Source organism: Triticum aestivum, chromosome 6B (assembly GCF_018294505.1).
Source record: "Triticum aestivum cultivar Chinese Spring chromosome 6B, IWGSC CS RefSeq v2.1, whole genome shotgun sequence".
Classification (NCBI taxonomy): domain Eukaryota; kingdom Viridiplantae; phylum Streptophyta; class Magnoliopsida; order Poales; family Poaceae; genus Triticum; species Triticum aestivum.
In genome coordinates this window covers 147,610,526-147,632,962 of record NC_057810.1, presented here as the reverse complement: position 1 = coordinate 147,632,962, position 22,437 = coordinate 147,610,526, and the positions used below count along the sequence as shown (strand labels likewise).

Below are 22,437 nucleotides of genomic sequence, written 5' to 3'. Positions count from 1 at the left end.
ACATAAAAAGTTGCAACTGTCCAGGACGAGCAAAGTGGCCGCGTAGTTAGGGAAGCGTCATTCTAAGGCGGGCAGATGCCTCCGCTCTAAAAAAAGTTAGGGAAGCGTCCTTCAAAGAGAGAGGTCACCGGTTCGATTCTCTACAGGCGCACTATTCTACGTTGTTGAAAAAAAATCAGATAACAGAAACGGGAATTTGACCGTCCCAGCGCGGAGGGCCTTCAGGAGCCCGTTTGGAAAATGTATATAAACGGGCGCCTAAAGCACCAAATAGGAATCCCCCTCCTATATGGCACGGTGCGCGCCAGGGATCGTGCGAACGTGCACCTCCCTTCCCCATGGCGCGTCAGTTTTGCCTGGCCCATTTGCGGGCCTGGACGCCCTCTGTTTTTTTCTCGCTTTTACTTTTTATTTTATACTTCCCTTTCTATTTTTGATTTATTTGTGTTAAAATAATTGTCGATTAAAAAGCTTCTAAAATTTCAAAAATTGTGAATGCTCAAAAGAAGTTCTAATAATCTTCCACTATTTCAGAAGAATGAACATTTTTTCTATTTTATTGAACGTTTTTTATTTTGATGAACATTTTTTATGAGCAATTTTATAATGATGAGCATTTTTTTATTTATAAACAAATTTTGAATTCGATGAGTATTTTTTGAACTTCATGAACAAAAGTTTCATTCAAGAACATTTTTATAGAAATGGACGAACAAATTTTGAATTTCATACACATTTTATATAATTAATGAACTTATTTCGAATTTGATGAACATCTTATTTATTCCTGAACAAATTTTGAATTTTATGAGCATTTTTTAAAAAAAGTTGAATAAAATTGAATTCGGAGAACATTTTATGAGTAGCTGAACTTTTTTTTACATTGATGAACATTTTTAATTTGATGAAAAAAAAATGGTCAAGAATTTGAATAGAAAATTTGCAAAAAAAGTAGCTAAAAGTGAAGAAGAAGAAATAAAAAAATAAAGAGGAAAACAAGAAAGAAAAAATGAAAATAGAAAAGGAAAGGAAAATGAAAGGAAAAAACCCGGAAAATGTGCCGACCAATACGAACGCCCAGCTCGCGAGGGGGGTGTGTATGGCGCATAGGATTCTGTCTCGCCTGTAGCTTTCCTGTGTTCATTTCCATACTGGGCCGATCCGTTTATTAGCGCTCGCTTGCTCGCAGCCTTCGCTACATTTTGCTCCTGCATTTTTTCCATTTCTTGTTCATTTTTACATCGCTTATTGTTTGTTACTTCACTGCCTTTTTTTAATCATTTTCTTTGTCTTATTTTGGTTTTTAATAGTTTTTCTCTTATTTATTTATTTTGTTCATTTCTCTGTTTTATTGATTTTTCTTTCAATTCTATTTTTTTCTTTCTTAGTTTTCTTGATTTTCTTCGGTTTTGTTTTGTTTTTGTTTTTTTCGCATGTGTTTTCATGGTTTTCTTCTGGTTTCTGTTTTTCTTTGTCTGTGGGGTGTTTGTTTGTTTCTTTCTTCTGTTTCGTCGGTTTTTGCATTTTCTTCTTTCCGTTTTTCTTTAACACATGTCTATTTTTCATGCACATTTGCACATTTTATACATCGGGAATTTGTTGTATACAAGTTTAAAATTTATAAAATGCATAATTAACATTTAAAAAATAAATGTGTTTGAAGACTACATTTTATATTCACATCTGACATTTTCTGTATATATCAGGAGCATTTTTAGTACCTATTCAAAAATATTTAAAATGCATGATTAACACTTTTGTACACTATCACATTTTTTATTTTGACGTTTTTATGTTTAAATTTTTGTAATACACATTCTACATTTTTCATATAGAGTAGGAACATTTTTTGTACACATTTAGCATTTTTTAATAGATGGTTAACATTTTTTCAAATTCCGGCGTTTGATGACTACTTTTTTCATACACATCATACATTTTCGCTATATATCAGGAGCATTTTTATACACAGTTAACATTTTTGAAATATATGATTAACATTTTTCTGATACATGATCAACAGTTTCTAAAAAAATAAGTTTTTATGCATGCTGAAAACGTCCTAAACGACTGGTCATCGTTTTTTGCAAAAGAAAAAAATAGTCGTCAATCAGTATTTTTGGGCACAAACCCGTAGGCCAGTGTTTCTTGCAAAACTAGCCTTTAACGTGGTGGTTTTATGCAATCAATTCCAACTCCCAGGTGGCCTAGTTTCTGGAAGCAGGCCTTGTTTGTCAAGTCAGTGTGTCGCCTCAAATTTTCAAAATTTAAAGGCGAGGAAAGTTCAACTGCTTAGTCCATCACCCAATCTTGTTACTATTCAACGACTCGGTGAAAAAGCTACACTCACGTACATGCAGTGTCTTCAGTTACAAAAACTAGAAAAACGACTAGAAAAACCACCAGAACTCGTCGAGCATCATCTTCAACCTCTCAGAGGACATGAAGGATGACTAGAACATGAAGGAGGAGTATCATCGGCAGCTCGTTGCGGGGGATGGTCTTGAATGTAACTAGTACATCAGTGTCGACCTCAAGCCATGTTCTTGTGAGGAACTTCTTTTCATCCTTGCTTGAAGAATACTAGATCGGTAACGCGCCTTGGCGGGAGGGTGCCGGTCCAACGATGTGCCCAAGCAAGTAATGGCAAAGTTAGTAGAAAGTCAGGCTAAACGTACGTATTGAATCAGGATAACAAAATAAAAGAAAGAAGAAACATTCATACGTAACCAAAGCAAGACATCATCCATGAATACCAAAATATAATACACCACATTGAAGGATGTAATGTTCATATATAGGATAAATTAAAGGATGCAATGTTCATACACGTAAATATTGAGTACAAAAGGATGAATAGACGTGCCCAAGGGGACATGTTCACAAAAGGAGAGGGAGATCACACAGTAGTTTACACAGTACATCACAAGAGTTGGTGGCGTCATATATCATCGCGTACTTGCCAGAGTTAGAATAGGTGATCTGTGACGTCCATAGATGATCAATGACATGGCCTTGGTTTGAAGAAATCAATTGGTGCAAACACCTCATGTTGTTGTGCCTAAAGATTGTCTTTTTATGGCATGCAACCTCTTCTACAGATGATTGCTTCTGCCCTTAAGGTTATGTACCACCACTTCAATATTCATAAGGGTCACGTTTGTCAATGTATCCACCACACCGGTAGGAGGAAAGCCATGTGCTATCACATTATGAAGCTGATATGAGAAGGAGCTCATGTATCTAAGAGCATACAAGTAACCTTTGACACTTGTTTATCATGTCAAATGCCTCATCGATCCCGAGTCTTAGAAGTCTTTCTGCATTCTGCTCAGCCTGTCATAGTTTAGATCCTTCACTATAGTGTTTCTGGAGTTTTCCATGTACCTCATCGTGTTCTCATTGAGCCCGAGTCTCAGATGGCCTTGTGAAGCCCAAGATGCTCTAACAGGATATCAATCATCATTCTAACTGGATCCTTACGATGCTTGTCTCGGCCTGTGTTATAGGAAATTTCAAATAGTTATATGATTTTCCAGAGTACTAAAGTTGATAGTAGTTAGTTTTATACCACAAAAACAAAGGTCTGGGTAACTAAAGGACGGCAATCTTTGTTGTGCAAGAGTTTTATTAGACTCTTATTGTCATGTTCTACAACTGAGACATGGCAATTGATAAAAAAAAAATCAAATGCTACCATGAATTATAAGATAAACCAGCAGAAAATCTAAAGCCTAATAATGAGACAAAGTCACACACACATGAGCAGATTGCTTCATGTATTGTACAAAAAACAATAGCCTAGGAAACCGTATCAACAATCAATTGAGTTTGCTACAAAGAAAATCCTAAGAACAACCTGTACGCACTCATGCGCAAGCGTCAATTCTGGTGTTTCCAACTTTAATGATAGGCTAATCAGAACAAGAGGCCAAGAAGTCCTGGATAATCATAGTGAGAAGTCTAATTAAACAATGTTAAGTGCAAGAGAGGCAAGATGACTAACTAAACAGTGCACCAGGAACGGCCAGAAAAAGACGATTGCACCGTCATAGTTCCTGTAGTGCTTTTATTTTGCATCAAGTAGACCAACGATACCAAGAACGACACTAAGCGTAGCCTTTGGCCTGACCATCTCGTCAGTTAATGAGACGCCAAACAATTAGTATAATACATTTGGAAACAAAATGTGCCAGGTGAGCCTCAAAAATTAAGAATGAGACGTAAGAAAAAAATCAACGGTGGCACAAGTTAATCTATGAATAGGTGGTATTTAGATCGTTTAATAAATTCATTAGGTGAATATTCATACTAAATAAAAATTAATATCACAAGTAAATCATAGTCAATAGATCTGGAGTATTCTCTCTGAAAAGGGTGTTCTACTGGACCATGAGACTCGCAACAATAGAACTGCAACTACTACTGATAACCGAGCAGTATTTTTACACACGGCCCGAAGAACAGCAAGATTCACTAAGATGAACCCTAGATTGATATTACAGGAGTATGGAATTTATAAGCGACCGACAGCTTGTGTGTACCATGTTCATTGGTGGCACCGTGGACAGGATTTTCCCTGTTCTTGTCGCCGGCACGGTGTCGAAGAGTTCCCTCCGTGCACTGATTAATATTGAGTCATCAGTTGCTTTCAAATCACAAAGAACTACATTAAACAAAAATGAATTTAGTTAAGGATGCATGTCCTGCATATAGTAAAATGCATTGCTACAAAATAATGTCCTGAAAACTTTAATTCATGCACAGGTAGCCAATTGAGCTATATTTTTTCAATTCAATAAACACACTAAATTTGATGATAAACAAAGGGATTAGCCCCTGGGTTGTTCTGCCCACATCCTTGGCCGTACACTGATCGGCCTATGCCATTGTAAAACTCACCTCCTAGTAGGCTTGTTCTCTCTTTCTTTTCAATGAAATGAAACGCAAAGGTCCTTTGCGTTTTCTGGAAAAACAAAGGGATTAGCTTTGTCCATCAATAAACATATGGGGGGAGCAGCAAACTGTATATGCAGTATGTTACTATTCAACATAAGATAAGCCATGCTAATTTAGGATAAAGTCACGTGTAGTAAGTTTAGTGTCGATCACAGACCACGAAGATACCAAAAGCAGTTGAGGTATAGGTAGTGAACTAATTGATTTGCATGTGCATGGCAAAGAATAAATTTTTAATTTGTTCCCAAAGCAAAGCACAATGGTTGCCCAAGACAACATGTCCGTATCAAGTTCATTACAAATAGTAGATTTGCAAGAAACCTATATAGTTCTAGTAAGCAAAGTGAACATTATATCAGGTAAAACAAACATAGAGCTCAACGGCTCAACAACCATCATTAGAAGAGATTCATGTCTCATATCTCATGAAAATACAATGATGAAATTTGTTTGAGATCAGTCGATTCTGCCACAACAATCCTTTGGAATGGCCTCCCAACATGACATAATCGAGGTAGAGATTAGAGTAGACCATATTTTATTAAAAGATAAACTAATAGTGCAATAACCTATGCGTCGTATAAAGCAGTAGATAATGACCATTGTCTTAAAGCGAAAATGACTGTAGAGATGTAGTTTTTCTAAAAATGGAGCACCTACAAAGCATACATATGTTGATAGTAGTCGTTAATGATCATTGTCACAAACACTGGGCATGGACAACCGAGTCAACGAAGCAGTAGATTACAAGGAGGTAGAAACCACTTAAACCTGAACTTTTACACTTAAACCAGGGGATAAAAATACTAAGTTGTGGCAACAAACAATTCATTCTGAAACCACATGAATGCCAACAGAGAATGGTAGAGGAGAATCACCTGCAACAATGCAGGTCAAAGGAAGCAGCAGGCTTTAACAATGGCACCATAATGTGACGATCCTTGCTCCTTCATAATGTGGATATTATTGGAGGTACATGAAAATCAACAGAGAAACATGTTCTATTTAGCATAGACTTACAGGGAACACCATAAAAAAAGAACAACATATGTTGGGGAATGTAGTAATTTCAAAAAATTTCTTACACACATGCAAGATCATGGTGATGCATAGCAACGAGAGGGGAGAGTGTTGTCCACGTACCCTCGTAGACCGAAAGCGGAAGCGTTAGCACAATGCGGTTGATGTAGTCGTACGTCTTCACGATCCGACCAATCCAAGTACCGAACGTACGGCACCTCCGAGTTCAGCACACGTTCAGCTCGATGACGTCCCACGAACTCCGATCCAGCAGAGCTTTGCGGGAGAGTTCCGTCAGCACGACGGCGTGTTGACGGTCTCGATGATGCTACCGACGCAGGGCTTCCCCTAAGCACCGCTATGATATTACCGAGGTGGAATATGCTGGAGGGGGCCACCACACATGGCTGGGATAGATCAACAGATCAACTTGTGTGTCTAGAGGTGCCCCCTGCCCCCGTATATAAAGGAGCAAGGGAGGGAGGCGGACGGCTAGGAGAAGGGCGCGCCAAGGGGGGAGTCCTACTCCCACCGGGAGTCGTAGGACTCCACCTTTCCTTGTTGTAGGAGAAGGGAAGGAAGGGAGAGAGGAGGAGAAGGAAAGAAGGGCCCCCCTCCTTGTCCAATTCGGACTAGAGGGGGAGGGGGCGCGGCTGCCCTGGTCGCCCCTCCTCTTCTCCCACCAAGGCCCATTAGGCCCAATATACTCCCCATGGGGTTCCGGTAACCCCCCAGTACTCCGGTAAATGTCTGAAACCTCCCAAAACACTTCCGGTGTCTGAACATAGTCACCCAATATATCGATCTTTACGTCTCAACCATTTTGAGACTCCTCGTCATGTCCGTGATCATATCCGGGACTCCTAACTACCTTCGGTACATAAAAACACAAAAACTCATAATACCGATCGTCACCAAACTTTAAGCGTGCGGACCCTACGGGTTCGAGAACTATGTAGACATGACCTAGACACGTTTCTGGTCAAAAACCAATAGCAGAACCTAGATGCTCGTATTGGTTCCCACATATTCTACAAAGATCTTTATCGGTCAAACCGCATAACTACATATGTTGTTCCCTTTGTCATCGGTATGTTACTTGCCCGAGATTCAATCGTCGGTATCTCAATACCTAGTTCAATCTCGTTACCGACAAGTCTCTTTACTCGTTATGTAATGCATCATCCCGCAACTAACTCATTAGTCACATTGCTTGCAAGGCTTATAGTGATGTGCATTACCAAGAGGGCCCATAGATACCTCTCTGACAATCGGAGTGACAAATCCTAATCTCGAAATACGTCAACTCAACAAATACCTTCAGAGACACCTGTAGAGCACCTTTATAATCACCCAGTTACGTTGTGATGTTTGGTAGCACACAGAGTGTTCCTCCGGTAAACGGGAGTTGCATAATATCATAGGAATAGGAATATGCATAAGTCATGAAGAAAGCAATAGCAACATACTAAACGATCAAGTGCTAAGCTGACGGAATGGGTCAAGTCAATCACATCATTCTTTAATGATGTGATCCCGTTAATCAAATGACAACTCATGTCTATGGCTAGGAAACTTAGCCATCTTTGATTCAACGAGCTAGTCAAGTAGAGGCATACTAGTGACACTATGTTTGTCTATGTATTCACACATGTGTTATGTTTCCGGTTAATACAATACTAGCATGAATAATAAACATTTATCATGAAATATGGAAATAAATAATAACTTTATTATTGCCTTTAGGCATATTTCCTTCAACATAGTGTTTTATAAGCATATGGATGATTGTTTCTTATCATCATAATATGAAGGAAATATGCCCTAGAGGCAATAATAAAGTTATTATATATTTCCTCATATCATGATAAATGTTTATTATTCATGCTAGAATTGTATTAAACCGGAAACATGATACATGTGTGAATACATAGACAAAACTATAGTCACTAGTATGCCTCTACTTGACTAGCTCATTAATCAAAGATGGTTATGTTTCCTAACCATAGACATGTGTTGTCATTTGATTAGTGGGATCACATCATTAGGAGAATGATGTGATTGACATGACCCATTCCGTTAGCCTAGCACTTGATCGTTTAGTATACTGCTATTGCTTTCTTCATGACTTATACAAAGTTCCTGCAACTATGAGATTGTGCAACTCCCGTTTACCGGAAGAACACTTTGTGTGCTACCAAACGTCACAACGTAACTGGGTGATTATAAAGGTGCTCTACAGGTGTTTCCAAAGGTACATGTTGGGTTGGCATAATTCGAGATTAGGTTTTGTCACTCTGATTGTCGGAGAGGTATCTCTGGGCCCTCTCGGTAATACTCATCACCTAAGCCTTGCAAGCATTGTAACTAATGAATTATTTATAAGATGATGTATTACGGAACGAGTAAAGACACTTGCCGGTAACGAGATTGAACTAGGTATTGGATACCGACGATCAAATCTCGGGCAAGTAACATACCGATGGCAAAGGGAACAACGTATGTTGTTATGCGGTTTGACCGATAAAGATCTTCGTAGAATATGTAGGAACCAATATGGGCATCCAGGTCCCGCTATTGGTTATTGACCGAGAATGGTTCTAGGTCATGTCTACATAGTTCTCGAACCCGTAGGGTCCGCACGCTTAACGTTACGATGACAGTTTTTATTATGAGTTTATAAGTTTTGATGTACCGAAGTTTGTTCGGAGTCTCGGATGTGATCACGGACATGACGAGGAGTCTCGAAATGGTCGAGACATAAAGATTGATATATTGGACGACTATATTCGAACACCGGAAGTGTTCCGGGTGATTTCGGAGAAAACCGGAGTGCCGGGGGGGTTACCGGAACCCCCGGGAGAGTTAATGGGCCACATGGGCCTTGGTGGGAAGAGAGAGGGGAGGCCAGGGTGGTCCGCGCACCCCCTCTCCCTCTGGTCCGAATTGGACTAGGAGGGGGGCGGCGCCCCCCTTTCCTTCCCCCCTCTCCCCCTTCCTTCCCCCTCCTAGTAGGAGTAGGAAAGTAGGAGTCCTACTCCTACTAGGAGGAGGATTCCTCCTCCCTTGGTGCGCCCAAGGGGCCGGCCGGCCTCCCCCCTTGCTCCTTTATATACGGGGGCGGGGGGCACCCCATAGAGACACAAGTTGATCTACGGATCGTTCCTTAGCCGTGTGCGGTGCCCCCCTCCACCATATTCCACCTCGGTCATATCGTCGCGGAGTTTAGGCGAAGCCCTGCGCCGGTAGAACATCATCATCATCACCACACCGTCGTGCTGACGGAACTCATCTCCGGAGCTCGGCTGGATCGGAGGCCGGAGATCGTCATCGAGCTGAACGTGTGCTGAACTCGAAGGCCCCGTACGTTCGGTGCTTGGATCGGTCGGATCATGAAGACGTACGACTACATCAACCACGTTGTGCTAACGCTTCCGCTTAAGGTCTACGAGGGTACGTGGACATACACTCTCCCCTCTCGTTGCTATATCATCACCATGATCTTGCGTGTGCGTAGGAATTTTTTTGAAATTACTATGTTACCTAATAGTGGCATCCAAGCCTATGTTTTATACGTTGATGTTATATGCACGAGTAGAACACAAGTGAGTTGTGGGCGATACAAGTCATACTGCTTACCAGCATGTCATACTTTGGTTCAGCGGTATTGTGAGATGAAGCGGCCCGGACCGACATTACGCGTACGCTTACGCGAGACTGGTTTCACCGTTACGAGCACTCGTGCTTAAAGGTGGCTAGCGGGTGTCTGTCTCTCTCACTTTAGCTGAATCGAGTGTGGCTACGCCCTGTCCTTGCGAAGGTTAAAACAACACCAACTTGACGAACTATCGTTGTGGTTTTTGATGTGTAGGTAAGAACGGTTCTTGCTAAGCCCGTAGCAGCCACGTAAAATTTGCAACAACAAAGTAGAGGACGTCTAACTTGTTTTTGCAGGGCATGTTGTGATGTGATATGGTCAAAGACGTGATGCTATATTTTATTGTATGAGATGATCATGTTTTGTAACCGAAGTTATCGGCAACTGGCAGGAGCCATATGGTTGTCGCTTTATTGTATGAAATGCAAACGCCCTGTAATCGCTTTACTTTATCACTAAGCGGTAGCGATAGTCGTAGAAGCAATAGATGGCGTAACGACAACGATGCTACGATGGAGATCAAGCTGTCGCGCCGGTGACGATGGTGATCACGATGGTGCTTCGGAGATGGAGATCACAAGCACAAGATGATGATGGCCATATCATATCACTTATATTGATTCCATGTGATGTTTATCCTTTATGCATCTTATCTTGCTTTGATTGACGGTAGCATTTTAAGATGATCTCTCACTAAAAATTATCAAAAAGTGTTCTCCCTGAGTATGCACCGTTGCCAAAGTTCGTCGTGCCCAGACACCACGTGATGATCGGGTGTGATAAGCTCTACGTCCATCTACAACGGGTGCAAAACAGTTGCACACGCGGAATACTCAGGTTAAACTTGACGAGCCTAGCATATGCAGATATGGCCTCGGAACACGGAGACCGAAAGGTCGAGCGTGAATCATATAGTAGATATGATCAACATAGTGATGTTCACCATTGAAAACCACTCCATCTCACGTGATGATCGGTTATGGTTTAGTTGATTTGGATCACGTGATCACTTAGATGACTAGAGAGATGTCTGTCTAAGTGGGAGTTCTTAAGTAATATGATTAATTGAACTTAAATTTATCATGAACTTAGTACCTGATAGTATTTTGCTTGTCTATGTTTATTTGTAGATAGATGGCTCGTGCTGTTGTTCCGTTGAATCTTAATACGTTCCTTGAGAAAGCAAAGTTGAAAGATGATGGTAGCAATTACACGGACTGGGTCCGTAACCTGAGGATTATCCTCATTGCTGCACAGAAAAGTTACGTCCTGGAAGCACCGCTGGGTGCCAGGCCTGCTGCTGATGCAACTGACGACGTTAAGAACGTCTGGCAGAGCAAAGCTGATGACTACTCTATAGTTCAGTGTGCCATGCTTTACGGCTTAGAACCGGGTCTTCAACAACGTTTTGAACGTCATGGAGCATATGAGATGTTCCAGGAGTTGAAGTTAATATTTCAAGCAAATGCCCGGATTGAGAGATATGAAGTCTCCAATAAGTTCTATAGCTGCAAGATGGAGGAGAATAGTTCTGTCAGTGAACACATACTCAGAATGTCTGGGTATAATAATCACTTGATTCAACTGGGAGTTAATCTTCCTGATGATAGTGTCATTGACAGAATTCTCCAATCACTGCCACCAAGCTACAAGAGCTTTGTGATGAACTATAATATGCAAGGGATGAACAAGACTATTCCCGAGCTCTTCGCAATGCTAAAAGCTGCGGAGGTAGAAATCAAGAAGGAGCATCAAGTGTTGATGGTCAACAAGACCACTAGTTTCAAGAAAAGGGGCAAAGGGAAGAAGAAGGGGAACTTCAAAAAGAACGGCAAGCAAGTTGCTGCTCAAGAGAAGAAACCCAAGTCTGGACCTAAGCCTGAAACTGAGTGCTTCTACTGCAAGCGGACTGGTCACTGGAAGCGGAACTGCCCCAAGTATTTGGTGGATAAGAAGGATGGCAAAGTGAACAAAGGTATATGTGATATACATGTTATTGATGTGTACCTAACTAGAGCTCGTAGTAGCACCTGGGTATTTGATACTGGTTCTGTTGCTAATATTTGCAACTCGAAACAGGGACTATGGAATAAGCGAGCACTGGCCAAGGACGAGGTGACGATGCGCGTGGGAAACGGTTCCAAAGTCGATGTGATCGCGGTCGGCACGCTACCTCTACATCTACCTTCGGGATTAGTTTTAGACCTGAATAATTGTTATTTGGTGCCAGCGTTGAGCATGAACATTATATCTGGATCTTGTTTAATGCGAAACGGTTATTCATTTAAATCAGAGAATAATGGTTGTTCTATTTATATGAGTAATATCTTTTATGGTCATGCTCCCTTGAAGAGTGGTCTATTTTTATTGAATCTCGATAGTAGTGATACACATATTCATAATGTTGAAGCCAAAAGATGCAGAGTTAAGAATGATAGTGCAACTTATTTGTGGCACTGCCGTTTAGGTCATATCGGTGTAAAACGCATGAAGAAACTCCATACTGATGGACTTCTGGAATCACTTGATTATGAATCACTTGGTACTTGCGAACCGTGTCTCATGGGCAAGATGACTAAAACACCATTCTCCGGTACTATGGAGAGAGCAACAGATTTGTTGGAAATCATACATACAGATGTATGTGGTCCGATGAATGTTGAGGCTCGTGGCGGATATAGTTATTTTCTCACCTTCACAGATGATTTGAGTAGATATGGGTATATCTACTTAATGAAGCACAAGTCTGAAACATTTGAAAAGTTCAAAGAATTTCAGAGTGAAGTGGAAAATCATCGTAACAAGAAAATAAAGTTTCTACGATCTGATCGTGGAGGAGAATATTTGAGTTACGAGTTTGGTTTACATTTGAAACAATGTGGAATAGTTTCGCAACTCACACCACCTGGAACACCACAACGAAATGGTGTGTCCGAACATCGTAATCGTACTTTACTGGATATGGTACGATCTATGATGTCTCTTACTGATTTACCGCTATCATTTTGGGGTTATGCTTTAGAGACGGACGCATTCACGTTAAATAGGGCACCATCAAAATCCGTTGAGACGACGCCTTATGAACTGTGGTTTGGCAAGAAACCAAAGTTGTCGTTTCTTAAAGTTTGGGGTTATGATGCTTATGTGAAGAAACTTCAACCAGATAAGCTCGAACCCAAATCGGAGAAATGTGTCTTCATAGGACACCCAAAAGAGACTGTTGGGTACACCTTCTATCACAGATCCGAAGGCAAGACATTCGTTGCTAAGAATGGATCCTTTCTAGAGAAGGAGTTTCTCTCGAAAGAAGTGAGTGGGAGGAAAGTAGAACTTGATGAGATAACTGTATCTACTCCCTTATTGGAAAGTAGTTCATCACGAGAACCGGTTCCTGTAACGACTACACCAATTAGTGAGGAAGCTAATGATAATGATCATGAAACTTCGGATCAAGTTTCTGCTGAACCTCGTAGGTCTACTAGAGTAAGATCCGCACCAGAGTGGTACGGTAATCCTATTCTGGAAGTCATGTTACTTGACCATGATGAACCTACGAACTATGAGGAAGCGATGATGAGCCCAGATTCCGCAAAATGGCTAGAGGCCATGAAATCTGAGATGGGATCCATGTATGAAAACAAAGTATGGACTTGGGTTGACTTGACCGATGATCGGCAAGCCATTGAGAATAAATGGATTTTTAAGAAGAAGACTGACGCTGATGGTAATGTAACTGTCTATAAAGCTCGACTTGTTGTAAAAGGTTTTCGACAAGTTCAAGGGGTTGACTACGATGAGACTTTCTCACCCGTAGCGATACTTAAGTCTGTCCGAATCATGTTAGCTATTGCTGCATTTCATGATTATGAAATTTGGCAATTGGATGTCAAGACTGCATTCTTTAATGGATTTTTAGAAGAAGAGTTGTATATGATGTAGCCGGAAGGTTTTGTTGATCCAAAAGGTGCTAACAAAGTGCAAGCTCCAGCGTTCCATTTATGGACTGGTGCAAGCATCTCGGAGTTGGAATAAATGCTTTGATAGTGTGATCAAAGCATATGGTTTTATACAGACTTTTGGAGAAGCCTGTATTTACAAGAAAGTGAGTGGGAGCTCTGTAGCATTTCTAGTTTTATATGTAGATGACATATTATTAATTGGAAATGATATAGAATTTCTGGATAGCATAAAAGGATACTTGAATAAAAGTTTTTCAATGAAAGACCTCGGTGAAGCTGCTTACATATTGGGCATCAAGATCTATAGAGATAGATCAAGACGCTTAATAGGACTTTCACAAAGCACATACCTTGACAAAATTTTGAAAAAGTTCAAAATGGATCAGGCAAAGAAAGGATTCTTGCCTGTGCTACAAGGTGTGAAGTTGAGTCAAACTCAATGCCCGACCACAGCAGAAGATAGAGAGAAAATGAAAAATGTTCCCTATGCTTCAGCCATAGGCTCTATCATGTATGCAATGCTGTGTACCAGACCTGACATATGCTTAGCAATAAGCTTGGCAGGAAGGTACCAAAGTAATCCAGGAGTGGATCATTGGACAGCGGTCAAGAACATCCTGAAATACCTAAAAAGGACTAAGGATATGTTTCTCGTATATGGAGGTGACAAAGAGGTAGTCGTAAATGGTTACGTCGATGCAAGCTTTGACACTGATCCGGACGATTCTAAATCGCAAACCGGATACGTGTTTTTATTAAACGGTGGAGCTGTAAGTTGGTGCAGTTCTAAACAAAGCGTCGTGGCAGGATCTACATGTGAAGCGGAGTATATAGCTACTTCTGAAGCAGCAAATGAAGGAGTCTGGATGAAGGAGTTCATTTCCAATCTAGGTGTCATACCTAGTGCATCGAGACCAATGAAGATCTTCTGTGACAATACTGGTGCAATTGCCTTGGCAAAGGAATCCAGATTTCACAAGAGGACCAAGCACATCAAGAGACGCTTCAATTCCATTCGGGACCAAGTCCAAGTGGGAGACATAGAGATTTGCAAAATACATATGGATCTGAATGTTGCAGACCCGTTGACTAAGCCTCTCTCACGAGCAAAACATGATCAGCACCAAGACTCCATGGGTGTTAAAATCATTACTATGTAATCTAGATTATTGACTCTAGTGCAAGTGGGAAACTAAAGGAAATATGCCCTAGAGGCAATAATAAAGTTATTATATATTTCCTCATATCATGATAAATGTTTATTATTCATGCTAGAATTGTATTAAACCGGAAACACGATACATGTGTGAATACATAGACAAAACTATAGTCACTAGTATGCCTCTACTTGACTAGCTCATTAATCAAAGATGGTTATGTTTCCTAACCATAGACATGTGTTGTCATTTGATTAGTGTGATCACATCATTAGGAGAATGATGTGATTGACATGACCCATTCCGTTAGCCTAGCACTTGATCGTTTAGTATACTGCTATTGCTTTCTTCATGACTTATACAAAGTTCCTGCAACTATGAGGTTGTGCAACTCCCGTTTACCGGAAGAACACTTTGTGTGCTACCAAACGTCACAACGTAACTGGGTGATTATAAAGGTGCTCTACAGGTGTTTTCGAAGGTACATGTTGGGTTGGCATAATTCGAGATTAGGTTTTGTCACTCCGATTGTCGGAGAGGTATCTCTGGGCCCTCTCGGTAATACTCATCACCTAAGCCTTGCAAGCATTGTAACTAATGAGTTAGTTATAAGATGATGTATTACGGAACGAGTAAAGAGACTTGCCGGTAACGAGATTGGACTAGGTATTGGATACCGACGATCAAATCTCGGGCAAGTAACATACCGATGGCAAAGGGAACAACGTATGTTGTTATGCGGTTTGACCGATAAAGATCTTCGTAGAATATGTAGGAACCAATATGGGCATCCAGGTCCCGCTATTGGTTATTGACCGAGAATGGTTCTAGGTCATGTCTACATAGTTCTCGAACCCGTAGGGTCCGCACGCTTGACGTTACGATGACAGTTTTTATTATGAGTTTATAAGTTTTAATGTACCGAAGTTTGTTCGGAGTCCCGGATGTGATCACGGACATGACGAGGAGTCTCGAAATGGTCAAGACATAAAGATTGATATATTGGACGACTATATTCGGACACCAGAAGTGTTCCGGATGATTTCGGAGAAAACCGGAGTGCCGGGGGGGTTACCGGAACCCCCCGGGAGAGTTAATGGGCCACATGGGCCTTGGTGGGAAGAGAGAGGGGCGGCCAGGGTGGGCCGCGCGCCCCCTCTCCCTCTGGTCTGAATTGGACTAGGAGGGGGGGCGGCGCCCCCCTTTCCTTCCCCCCTCTCCCCCTTCCTTACCCGTCCTACTCCTACTAGGAGGAGGATTCCTCCTCCCTTGGCGCGCCCAAGGGGCCGGCCGGCCTCCCCCCTTGCTCCTTTATATACGGGGGCGGGGGGCACCCCATAGAGACACAAGTTGATCTACGGATCATTCCTTAGCCGTGTGCGGTGCCCCCCTCCACCATATTCCACCTCGGTCATATCGTCGCGGAGTTTAGGCGAAGCCCTGCGCCGGTAGAACATCATCATCATCACCACGCCGTCGTGCTGACGGAACTCATCTCCGGAGCTCGGCTAGATCAGAGGCCGGAGATCGTCATCGAGCTGAACGTGTGCTGAACTCGGAGGCCCCGTACGTTCGATGCTTGGATCGGTCGGATCGTGAAGACGTACGACTACATCAACCGCGTTGTGCTAACGCTTCCGCTTACGGTCTACGAGGGTGTGTGGACATACACTCTCCCCTCTCGTTGCTATATCATCACCATGATCTTGCGTATGCGTAGGAAAAATTTTGAAATTACTACGTTACCTAACATAATATTCATAGATGTGCATCATCAAGCCACCTGTGATAGAGGTCACAATGTCCTTTCATTGGTGGCAGCAAATCAGGCAATTCTACAGCATCTAATGGAAAATAGAACAACATATTGTTTTACAAATGCAAAAGAACATTCAGTTACAACACATTCATTTATTCAGACACAGATCATGACAATAACAATACAAAAGAAGCATCCACCTTGAATGAATGAAGTCAGAAAGTGACATTAACCTATGTAATAATGCAGTAAGCATCACTAAAAATTTGTTAGAAAGGAAATACATCAATATACATGCATATGAACCTACTATAAACCAAGTTGATGCTGGCATGGCCATCAGTTAACTTCACATCATCCAAGAAAACAGAACAATATTACCAGTTTGAGAGAACAGTAGCTTTATCATTGATGCACTGTGTAATGCTTCTATCATACCAATGACCATAGCCAATGACTAAATCACAACTCCCTTGGGCCTGCTGCTTGGTAGAGGAGAATCACCAGACAACTAAATAAGCCTCTAAGTGAACCAATCGCAAAGACCGACTAAAACAACATGTAAGGGATACAACACAGCTATGGAAATCAGGGAAATATGAGAGATAACTGGTGTCAAGTGTATGCCAGGAAATTTCTGAGCTTACTGGGAACATGGCTAGCTTAATGTAACTATTCAGGAATGTTCTGTAATTAAGTAAACTCCTAGCAGAGAAAATGAATCTGCACCACTATAAGACCTATGGCTAGAGATAGTTAACTACCTTATCTAACAATTCCATTACAGAATACAGCAGCAACAACATCAAGGTTCAGCTTACACCACTACCAAAATGTGATCTTATGGAACAAAGAGTAAATCATATGCACAACGAAGCCTGTAAATACAAATAAATGAGCACTGTAGGCTTTTATTTATCACATTTTCAGGCTGGTGGGGCAACATAATTCTGACACATATCAAAAGCTAACATTTTAGCCATATCAAAATGGCATATGGCAGAACAGAACATTGTGCAAACTATATCTCCAGGCCTGGTTGTTAGTATGCTTTGAGTTTGAGTGGCCTGGGTCCTGCACCATGATCCTGCACCATATAACCAGATCCTGCACCATGATGCAATATAAGCTTCGCCACGGGCATGCACTGACTCGATGGAGGAAACGACAGAGATGTACCTTGCTACTGCCAGTGGACAACGTACGCTGGCGAGCATGCTAGGAAAGGATGTCAAAGATGCAGCCACTAATGGCTCGGCTCGTCTGCTTCGGCGGCCGATGCTTCTCCTGCCAACTTCCGATGAGAGAGTGTGGCGACCATGAGGGCCCGTCCACCTGCAGAAGCAGCTTGTCCTCATCAGAGCAACCTGCACATAAAATAAACACAGGAATCAGAATAATAGGAGATGAAGAAACAAATAGTCGGAGATCCACCCAGAACCAAGACCATATTAACCTAAGGGCCGCCTAAACGAGTAGTCATAGTTAAGAACATACATAGCAGAACAATTAATGATTGATGCCGCTAAATCAACAATCCAAAACTGTAGCTTTTTTTGATAGATGGCTGCTGGAAACACGCAAATACAAGCAGTGGTACTTCTAATGAAAGAAATATACATGATTCTCCTCAAATCAAATAGATAAGGTTTCTTCTTCTTCTTCCCCTAGTTAACAACAAGCAGCCAACAAGCATTAAACATCACAATAGCAATCTGATTGGTTGCACACACATTCAAAATGAAACAAGACGTGTATTGATTAAAACTGAATGAGATTGCACAATAGCAATCACCACCAGGTTGTGTCCAGAACCACAATTGCAATCAAAATAAGATAGATGTGCAGGGGGTAGGAAGAGGGGGTGGAGTTCACCACGTCAAGGGGTAGGAGGAGGGAGCAGCCATGAGACCTCGTGTCTCGTTCACCTGCAGCAGTAGCAGCTCCACCCCCTCTTCCAGATCGGAGCAGCTGCACACAAAACAAACCAAGGAATCACAAGGAGGGGAGATTAAGAAACCGACAAGAGAGGGGATTTAGGGATCATGCACACGCACCATAGTCGGAGACCCGTGGATGAGCTCGCCGGAGATGGCCTGCAGCCGGCGCACGTCCTTGGAGGGCTAGGGTTTTGGGCGTCTCCATCCATGGCCGCTGCCGGGCCGGACCGGACCTCCATGGCCTACCTGGAGGACGGTCGGGGATGAAGTCGACGACGAAGCGCTGATGCCGATGTGGATTTGGGCCTCACCTTGTCACTCGATCCTTCCCTTCACTTCCCTTGGGAGGAGGCGCCGGAGGAGAAGGGAGGAAGAGGCGAGGCCGGAGGAGAAGGGAAGGTGGCGGCGCGATGAAGAGAGGAAAGGTCGCGGCGCCAGTGCGGGCGGCGGCGAGCGACCACGGGAGAGCGGGACGGGGCGATGCGACGGCTAGGTTTGGGATAGGAGAAGGAGACAAGGGGGACGAATGAGAGCACGAAAGGATAGGTAGCCGCCCTCCCCCACCCCATAGCCGCACGAGCCAACCACCGCAAGCCACGCACGACCCTGGAAGCGAAAAGACCAAAATACCCTCGGCGGGGCAGGATATAACATGCGGTGGCATGGGGATATTTACCGCTGGTGCACGCAATGGGACGGACGCGCCGGAGCCACAGACACGGTCGCTGACAAATGCGGCCCACCCGCGACGGGACCCACACGTCAGCGAGTGCCGATCAAACAAATGGAGTAACCAGGCTAAGCGCAGTTAGAACCATTTATTATTCATTTCTATAGTGCCAGCTCCAGATCCGACGGCCCAGCTCTTCCCACCTCTCGATCCAACGGCCGAAAATGCATCAAGCAGGACGATCCGACGGCCGAGAGTGCCTGAGCTCTGAGAGAGCTTGTAGGAACATTGGTCTCTTATTTCTGGATGTGACCGTCGGGTGAGGTGTCATACTCAGTCCTCTTAAAGCTCTCTTTGATGGTCCTTTATTGAGCTTGACGACATATGTGTGTCTCTCCGCTGCTTGAAAGCACATACTATCGGCGGCGTGACATTCAAGAAATCCCTCGCATAGCATGGGATGATTTGGTGGAAAAATAAAAACAAAAAAGGATGAAACAAGACATGGGTGAGAACTAAAAAACATGGAACTAAATGGGAAAAATGAGGATTCACATAGATTGCTATTGATGATTTTCTGAATCCCTATACTAGAAGAAGCACCAAATGATGTGTTGGTTGCATCCTTATTTGTGCATGAGGTTTTGCACACTGTGCATGACATCTATGTACTTTCCTATGAACTTATATAGTTTTGAAATCATTCATAATAACAGTTAAAACATACGCACACAAAATTGAACATGTTAATGCAAGAAAAAAGGACCGAAGTTAAAGTCAAGTGGTAAAGGACAAAAATATCAGAAAAACTCCAAGTACAAAAATGACAATTTGCTGCAATATCAGGGCTAAATACAATGATTCAGTTCATTTTGAATCGGAAAATGTATGATAAAAAAATGCAAAGAGAAGGGCAGCCCTGGAGGGTCTGAAGAAATCGAATGAAGAGAACCTTATAGTGTTTCTTTTAGAATAAAAAATGCTGCAATATAAAAGAATACGCAGCTCTCTTCACCAAGTTTGCACCAATTAATTTTTGCTCTCCTCTTCCACATCATAGATTGCCATTTAATCAAGGTCTGGAGCTTCGGTAAAAGAGTGTTGCAACACTCATTTTCTTTCCTCAATGGCATACAGGTAAAAAATATGGTACTGAAAACTATCGGGAAAGAAAAAAAAAATTAAAACAAGAGTAAGATACCGAAGGGGAGAATCAAGAAAACCTTAGGAAAAGAAGCTAGTTTAGCTATCTAGCAGTCTCCAGACCTACATTCATATTTTTGAAAGAATGAACACTAAATACTTAGTAGTAATTACTGAAAAAAAGCCATTGTCATTCTTAAAACGCTGTGCAAATTGAGAAACAAATGACTGAACATTAAACTAACAAACAGAGAAAACTGATCTTCTCTCGATGTTCAGTGAATAATGAAGAAGAACAATTTGAGAAACTGAAGATAAAAAATGTCTGCAAAGGGAAACTGAAGAATACAAATAAATAACTATGAATAGTACCTGAGAAATTAACTGAGGGAGAAGTACTGATAGATGACAGTAACTCAGAAATGAGAAATGACAAGACTGAGAATTTCAAGAGAGATAAATGAAGAATTATACACTGAATTGCTGAAATGGTAAACAAGATGTGCTAACGACTGAAAAAACAGAGCCCGTCAGACTTACGTAAGTATTTACCGAATTAATGGAAAAATGAAAAACGAAACAGAACATCGACGACAACTATTGCCAAACTAATGCCGGTAGCACGTAGCAAACTAACTTAAAATGAATTTAGTTTTGACCTAGGGATAATGATGCATGCGTGTAGTCATCATTATATACCCATCTAAAGTACAGCATGGGAGGTCCTCGTTTCACCTAAGCTATATTTGCGCGACCTGTGCTTGATCATTCGGAGCTCCCCGCTGCCATAGCGCTCCACCTCCACGCCGATGAGCACGGCGAACCCGATTTCAGGAGGGCAATTGTCATAGTAACAGCGAGCACAGCACGACGCCGGCGGCGGCTTTGTCATCTCAAAGAACTTGGTGACGCAGAACCGGCCACCGTCGCCCAGGTGCACGAGGTGCGACCTCACATAGCTTCCCCTGGGCACCGTGAAGCCTTCCCACACTCCGCGCGCCTCGATCGGCGCTGCCCCGGCGCCAGCGCCGGCGGATTTCAGGTCCCACGCGCAGAGGAGTCCTCTGTCCCAGCCCCGAGTCTGCCAGTCGTCATTGGGGAAGCCGAACCAGAGGCCGAGCTCCGGAGCGTACTCGGCGCGTCCCCTGAACGGCAGCGGTGAGTCGCTGGCCTTGCTCCACACGCCGGTCGCCGTGTCCATGGTCCATGGAGTAGGTCCCGTGACTGCGCGTGGACGCCCAGATGTGCGACCTGTCCACCACCGCGTAGGCGCCCGCGGCACCTCCCTCAACGGGAGGCGGCGGAAAGGAATGCCATTGCCAGCCACCACCGCATGGACGTGTTTCTCCTTATCGTTCGGCGCAAACCGTGTGGAGTGTATGAAAGGTCGTCGCCGACGGCGACAGGCGCGACCTCGCCGTGGGGCAATGTGGCTGTGATGTCGGGCAGCGCGCGGAAGGAGTGCGAGGCATCGTCGTAGAGGACGGCGCTGCCCTGGGTCGTGATCCGGCAACCTCTGATGTCTTCGAGGTGGGCGCGGTGCAGGGCGACGATCTTGTCCTTGCTCCGGCCGATGAGCGCGAAGTCCGTATCCACCACGTTGTCCACGTCGGAAGAGGAGAAGGTCATGGAGGGGTGAGCCAGGCGAGCCTTCACCGCATCGGCCGCCGCCACCTCCGTCATCGCCCTCGCCCTCTCCTTCGCTGCCTCCATCGCCATAGCCCTCGCAGCCGGCGCTGCGGCCGCCGCCGTCCGCTCCGGCGAACCCTTGGGGTAGAACAGGCGCGAGGGGTTGATGCGGTTGACCGTGTGCGAGACGGGAGAAGCACACAAGTTCTCGACCGCCATGTACAGAAACCGCCGGCTCATCGTCGCCTCCTCGATCCTCGCTCCAGATCAGAAATTTGGTCGCCGACGATTTCTATTGAAGTATCAATCATCTAGGGACGATGGCCCATGGGCCGAACAAGAACTACCGGGGGTTTTGCAGAATGCATGGCACAAGTGTGCGCGCATCTCGGCCTTAAAAAATAAGTGTGTGGGCATGAAATCGTGTTTAAAAAAAACCTCAAAAAAGTAAGATCATGTTAAAAATTGGACAACTCCGAATGTTTTTTATGACGAGTTTAGTGACGCGAAGATGGCATCTTTAGTTGTCAAGCATGACAACTT

The 22,437-nt window shown here is 43.2% G+C and overlaps 1 protein-coding gene across 7 annotated transcripts; it reads right to left on the bottom strand.

Annotated features, from left to right (window-relative positions):
* Nucleotides 1–17,393: 17,393 nt before the first annotated feature.
* Nucleotides 17,394–19,007, bottom strand: LOC123136254 (uncharacterized). Of its 7 annotated transcripts, none has more exons than XM_044555596.1 (4): nucleotides 18,570–19,007; nucleotides 18,425–18,483; nucleotides 17,692–17,879; nucleotides 17,394–17,599 (listed from the first exon to the last, which is right to left on the bottom strand). In XM_044555596.1, the coding sequence occupies exons 1-3, from the start codon at nucleotides 18,689–18,691 to the stop codon at nucleotides 17,731–17,733; spliced, it is 330 nt and encodes a 109-aa protein (XP_044411531.1). In that variant the 5' UTR covers nucleotides 18,692–19,007; the 3' UTR covers nucleotides 17,394–17,599; nucleotides 17,692–17,730. The 7 variants fall into 7 exon arrangements, with proteins under 7 accessions (XP_044411531.1, XP_044411528.1, XP_044411529.1 ...); XM_044555593.1 differs by having other exon boundaries at nucleotides 18,441–18,483; XM_044555594.1 differs by having other exon boundaries at nucleotides 18,388–18,483; nucleotides 18,570–19,005.
* Between the last annotated feature and the right edge of the window lie 3,430 nt (nucleotides 19,008–22,437).

Coding starts and splice junctions, on each gene's coding strand:
- LOC123136254 (XM_044555590.1), bottom strand. CDS start 18,691: ATGGAGGTCCGGTCCGGCCCGGCAGCGGCCATGGATGGAGACGCCCAA. Junction 18,484..18,569: donor TCCACGGGTCTCCGACTATG/GTGCGTGTGCAT, acceptor TTTTGTGTGCAG/CTGCTCCGATCTGGAAGAGG. Junction 17,880..18,440: donor TGGAGCTGCTACTGCTGCAG/GTGAACGAGACA, acceptor TTTTATGTGCAG/GTTGCTCTGATGAGGACAAG.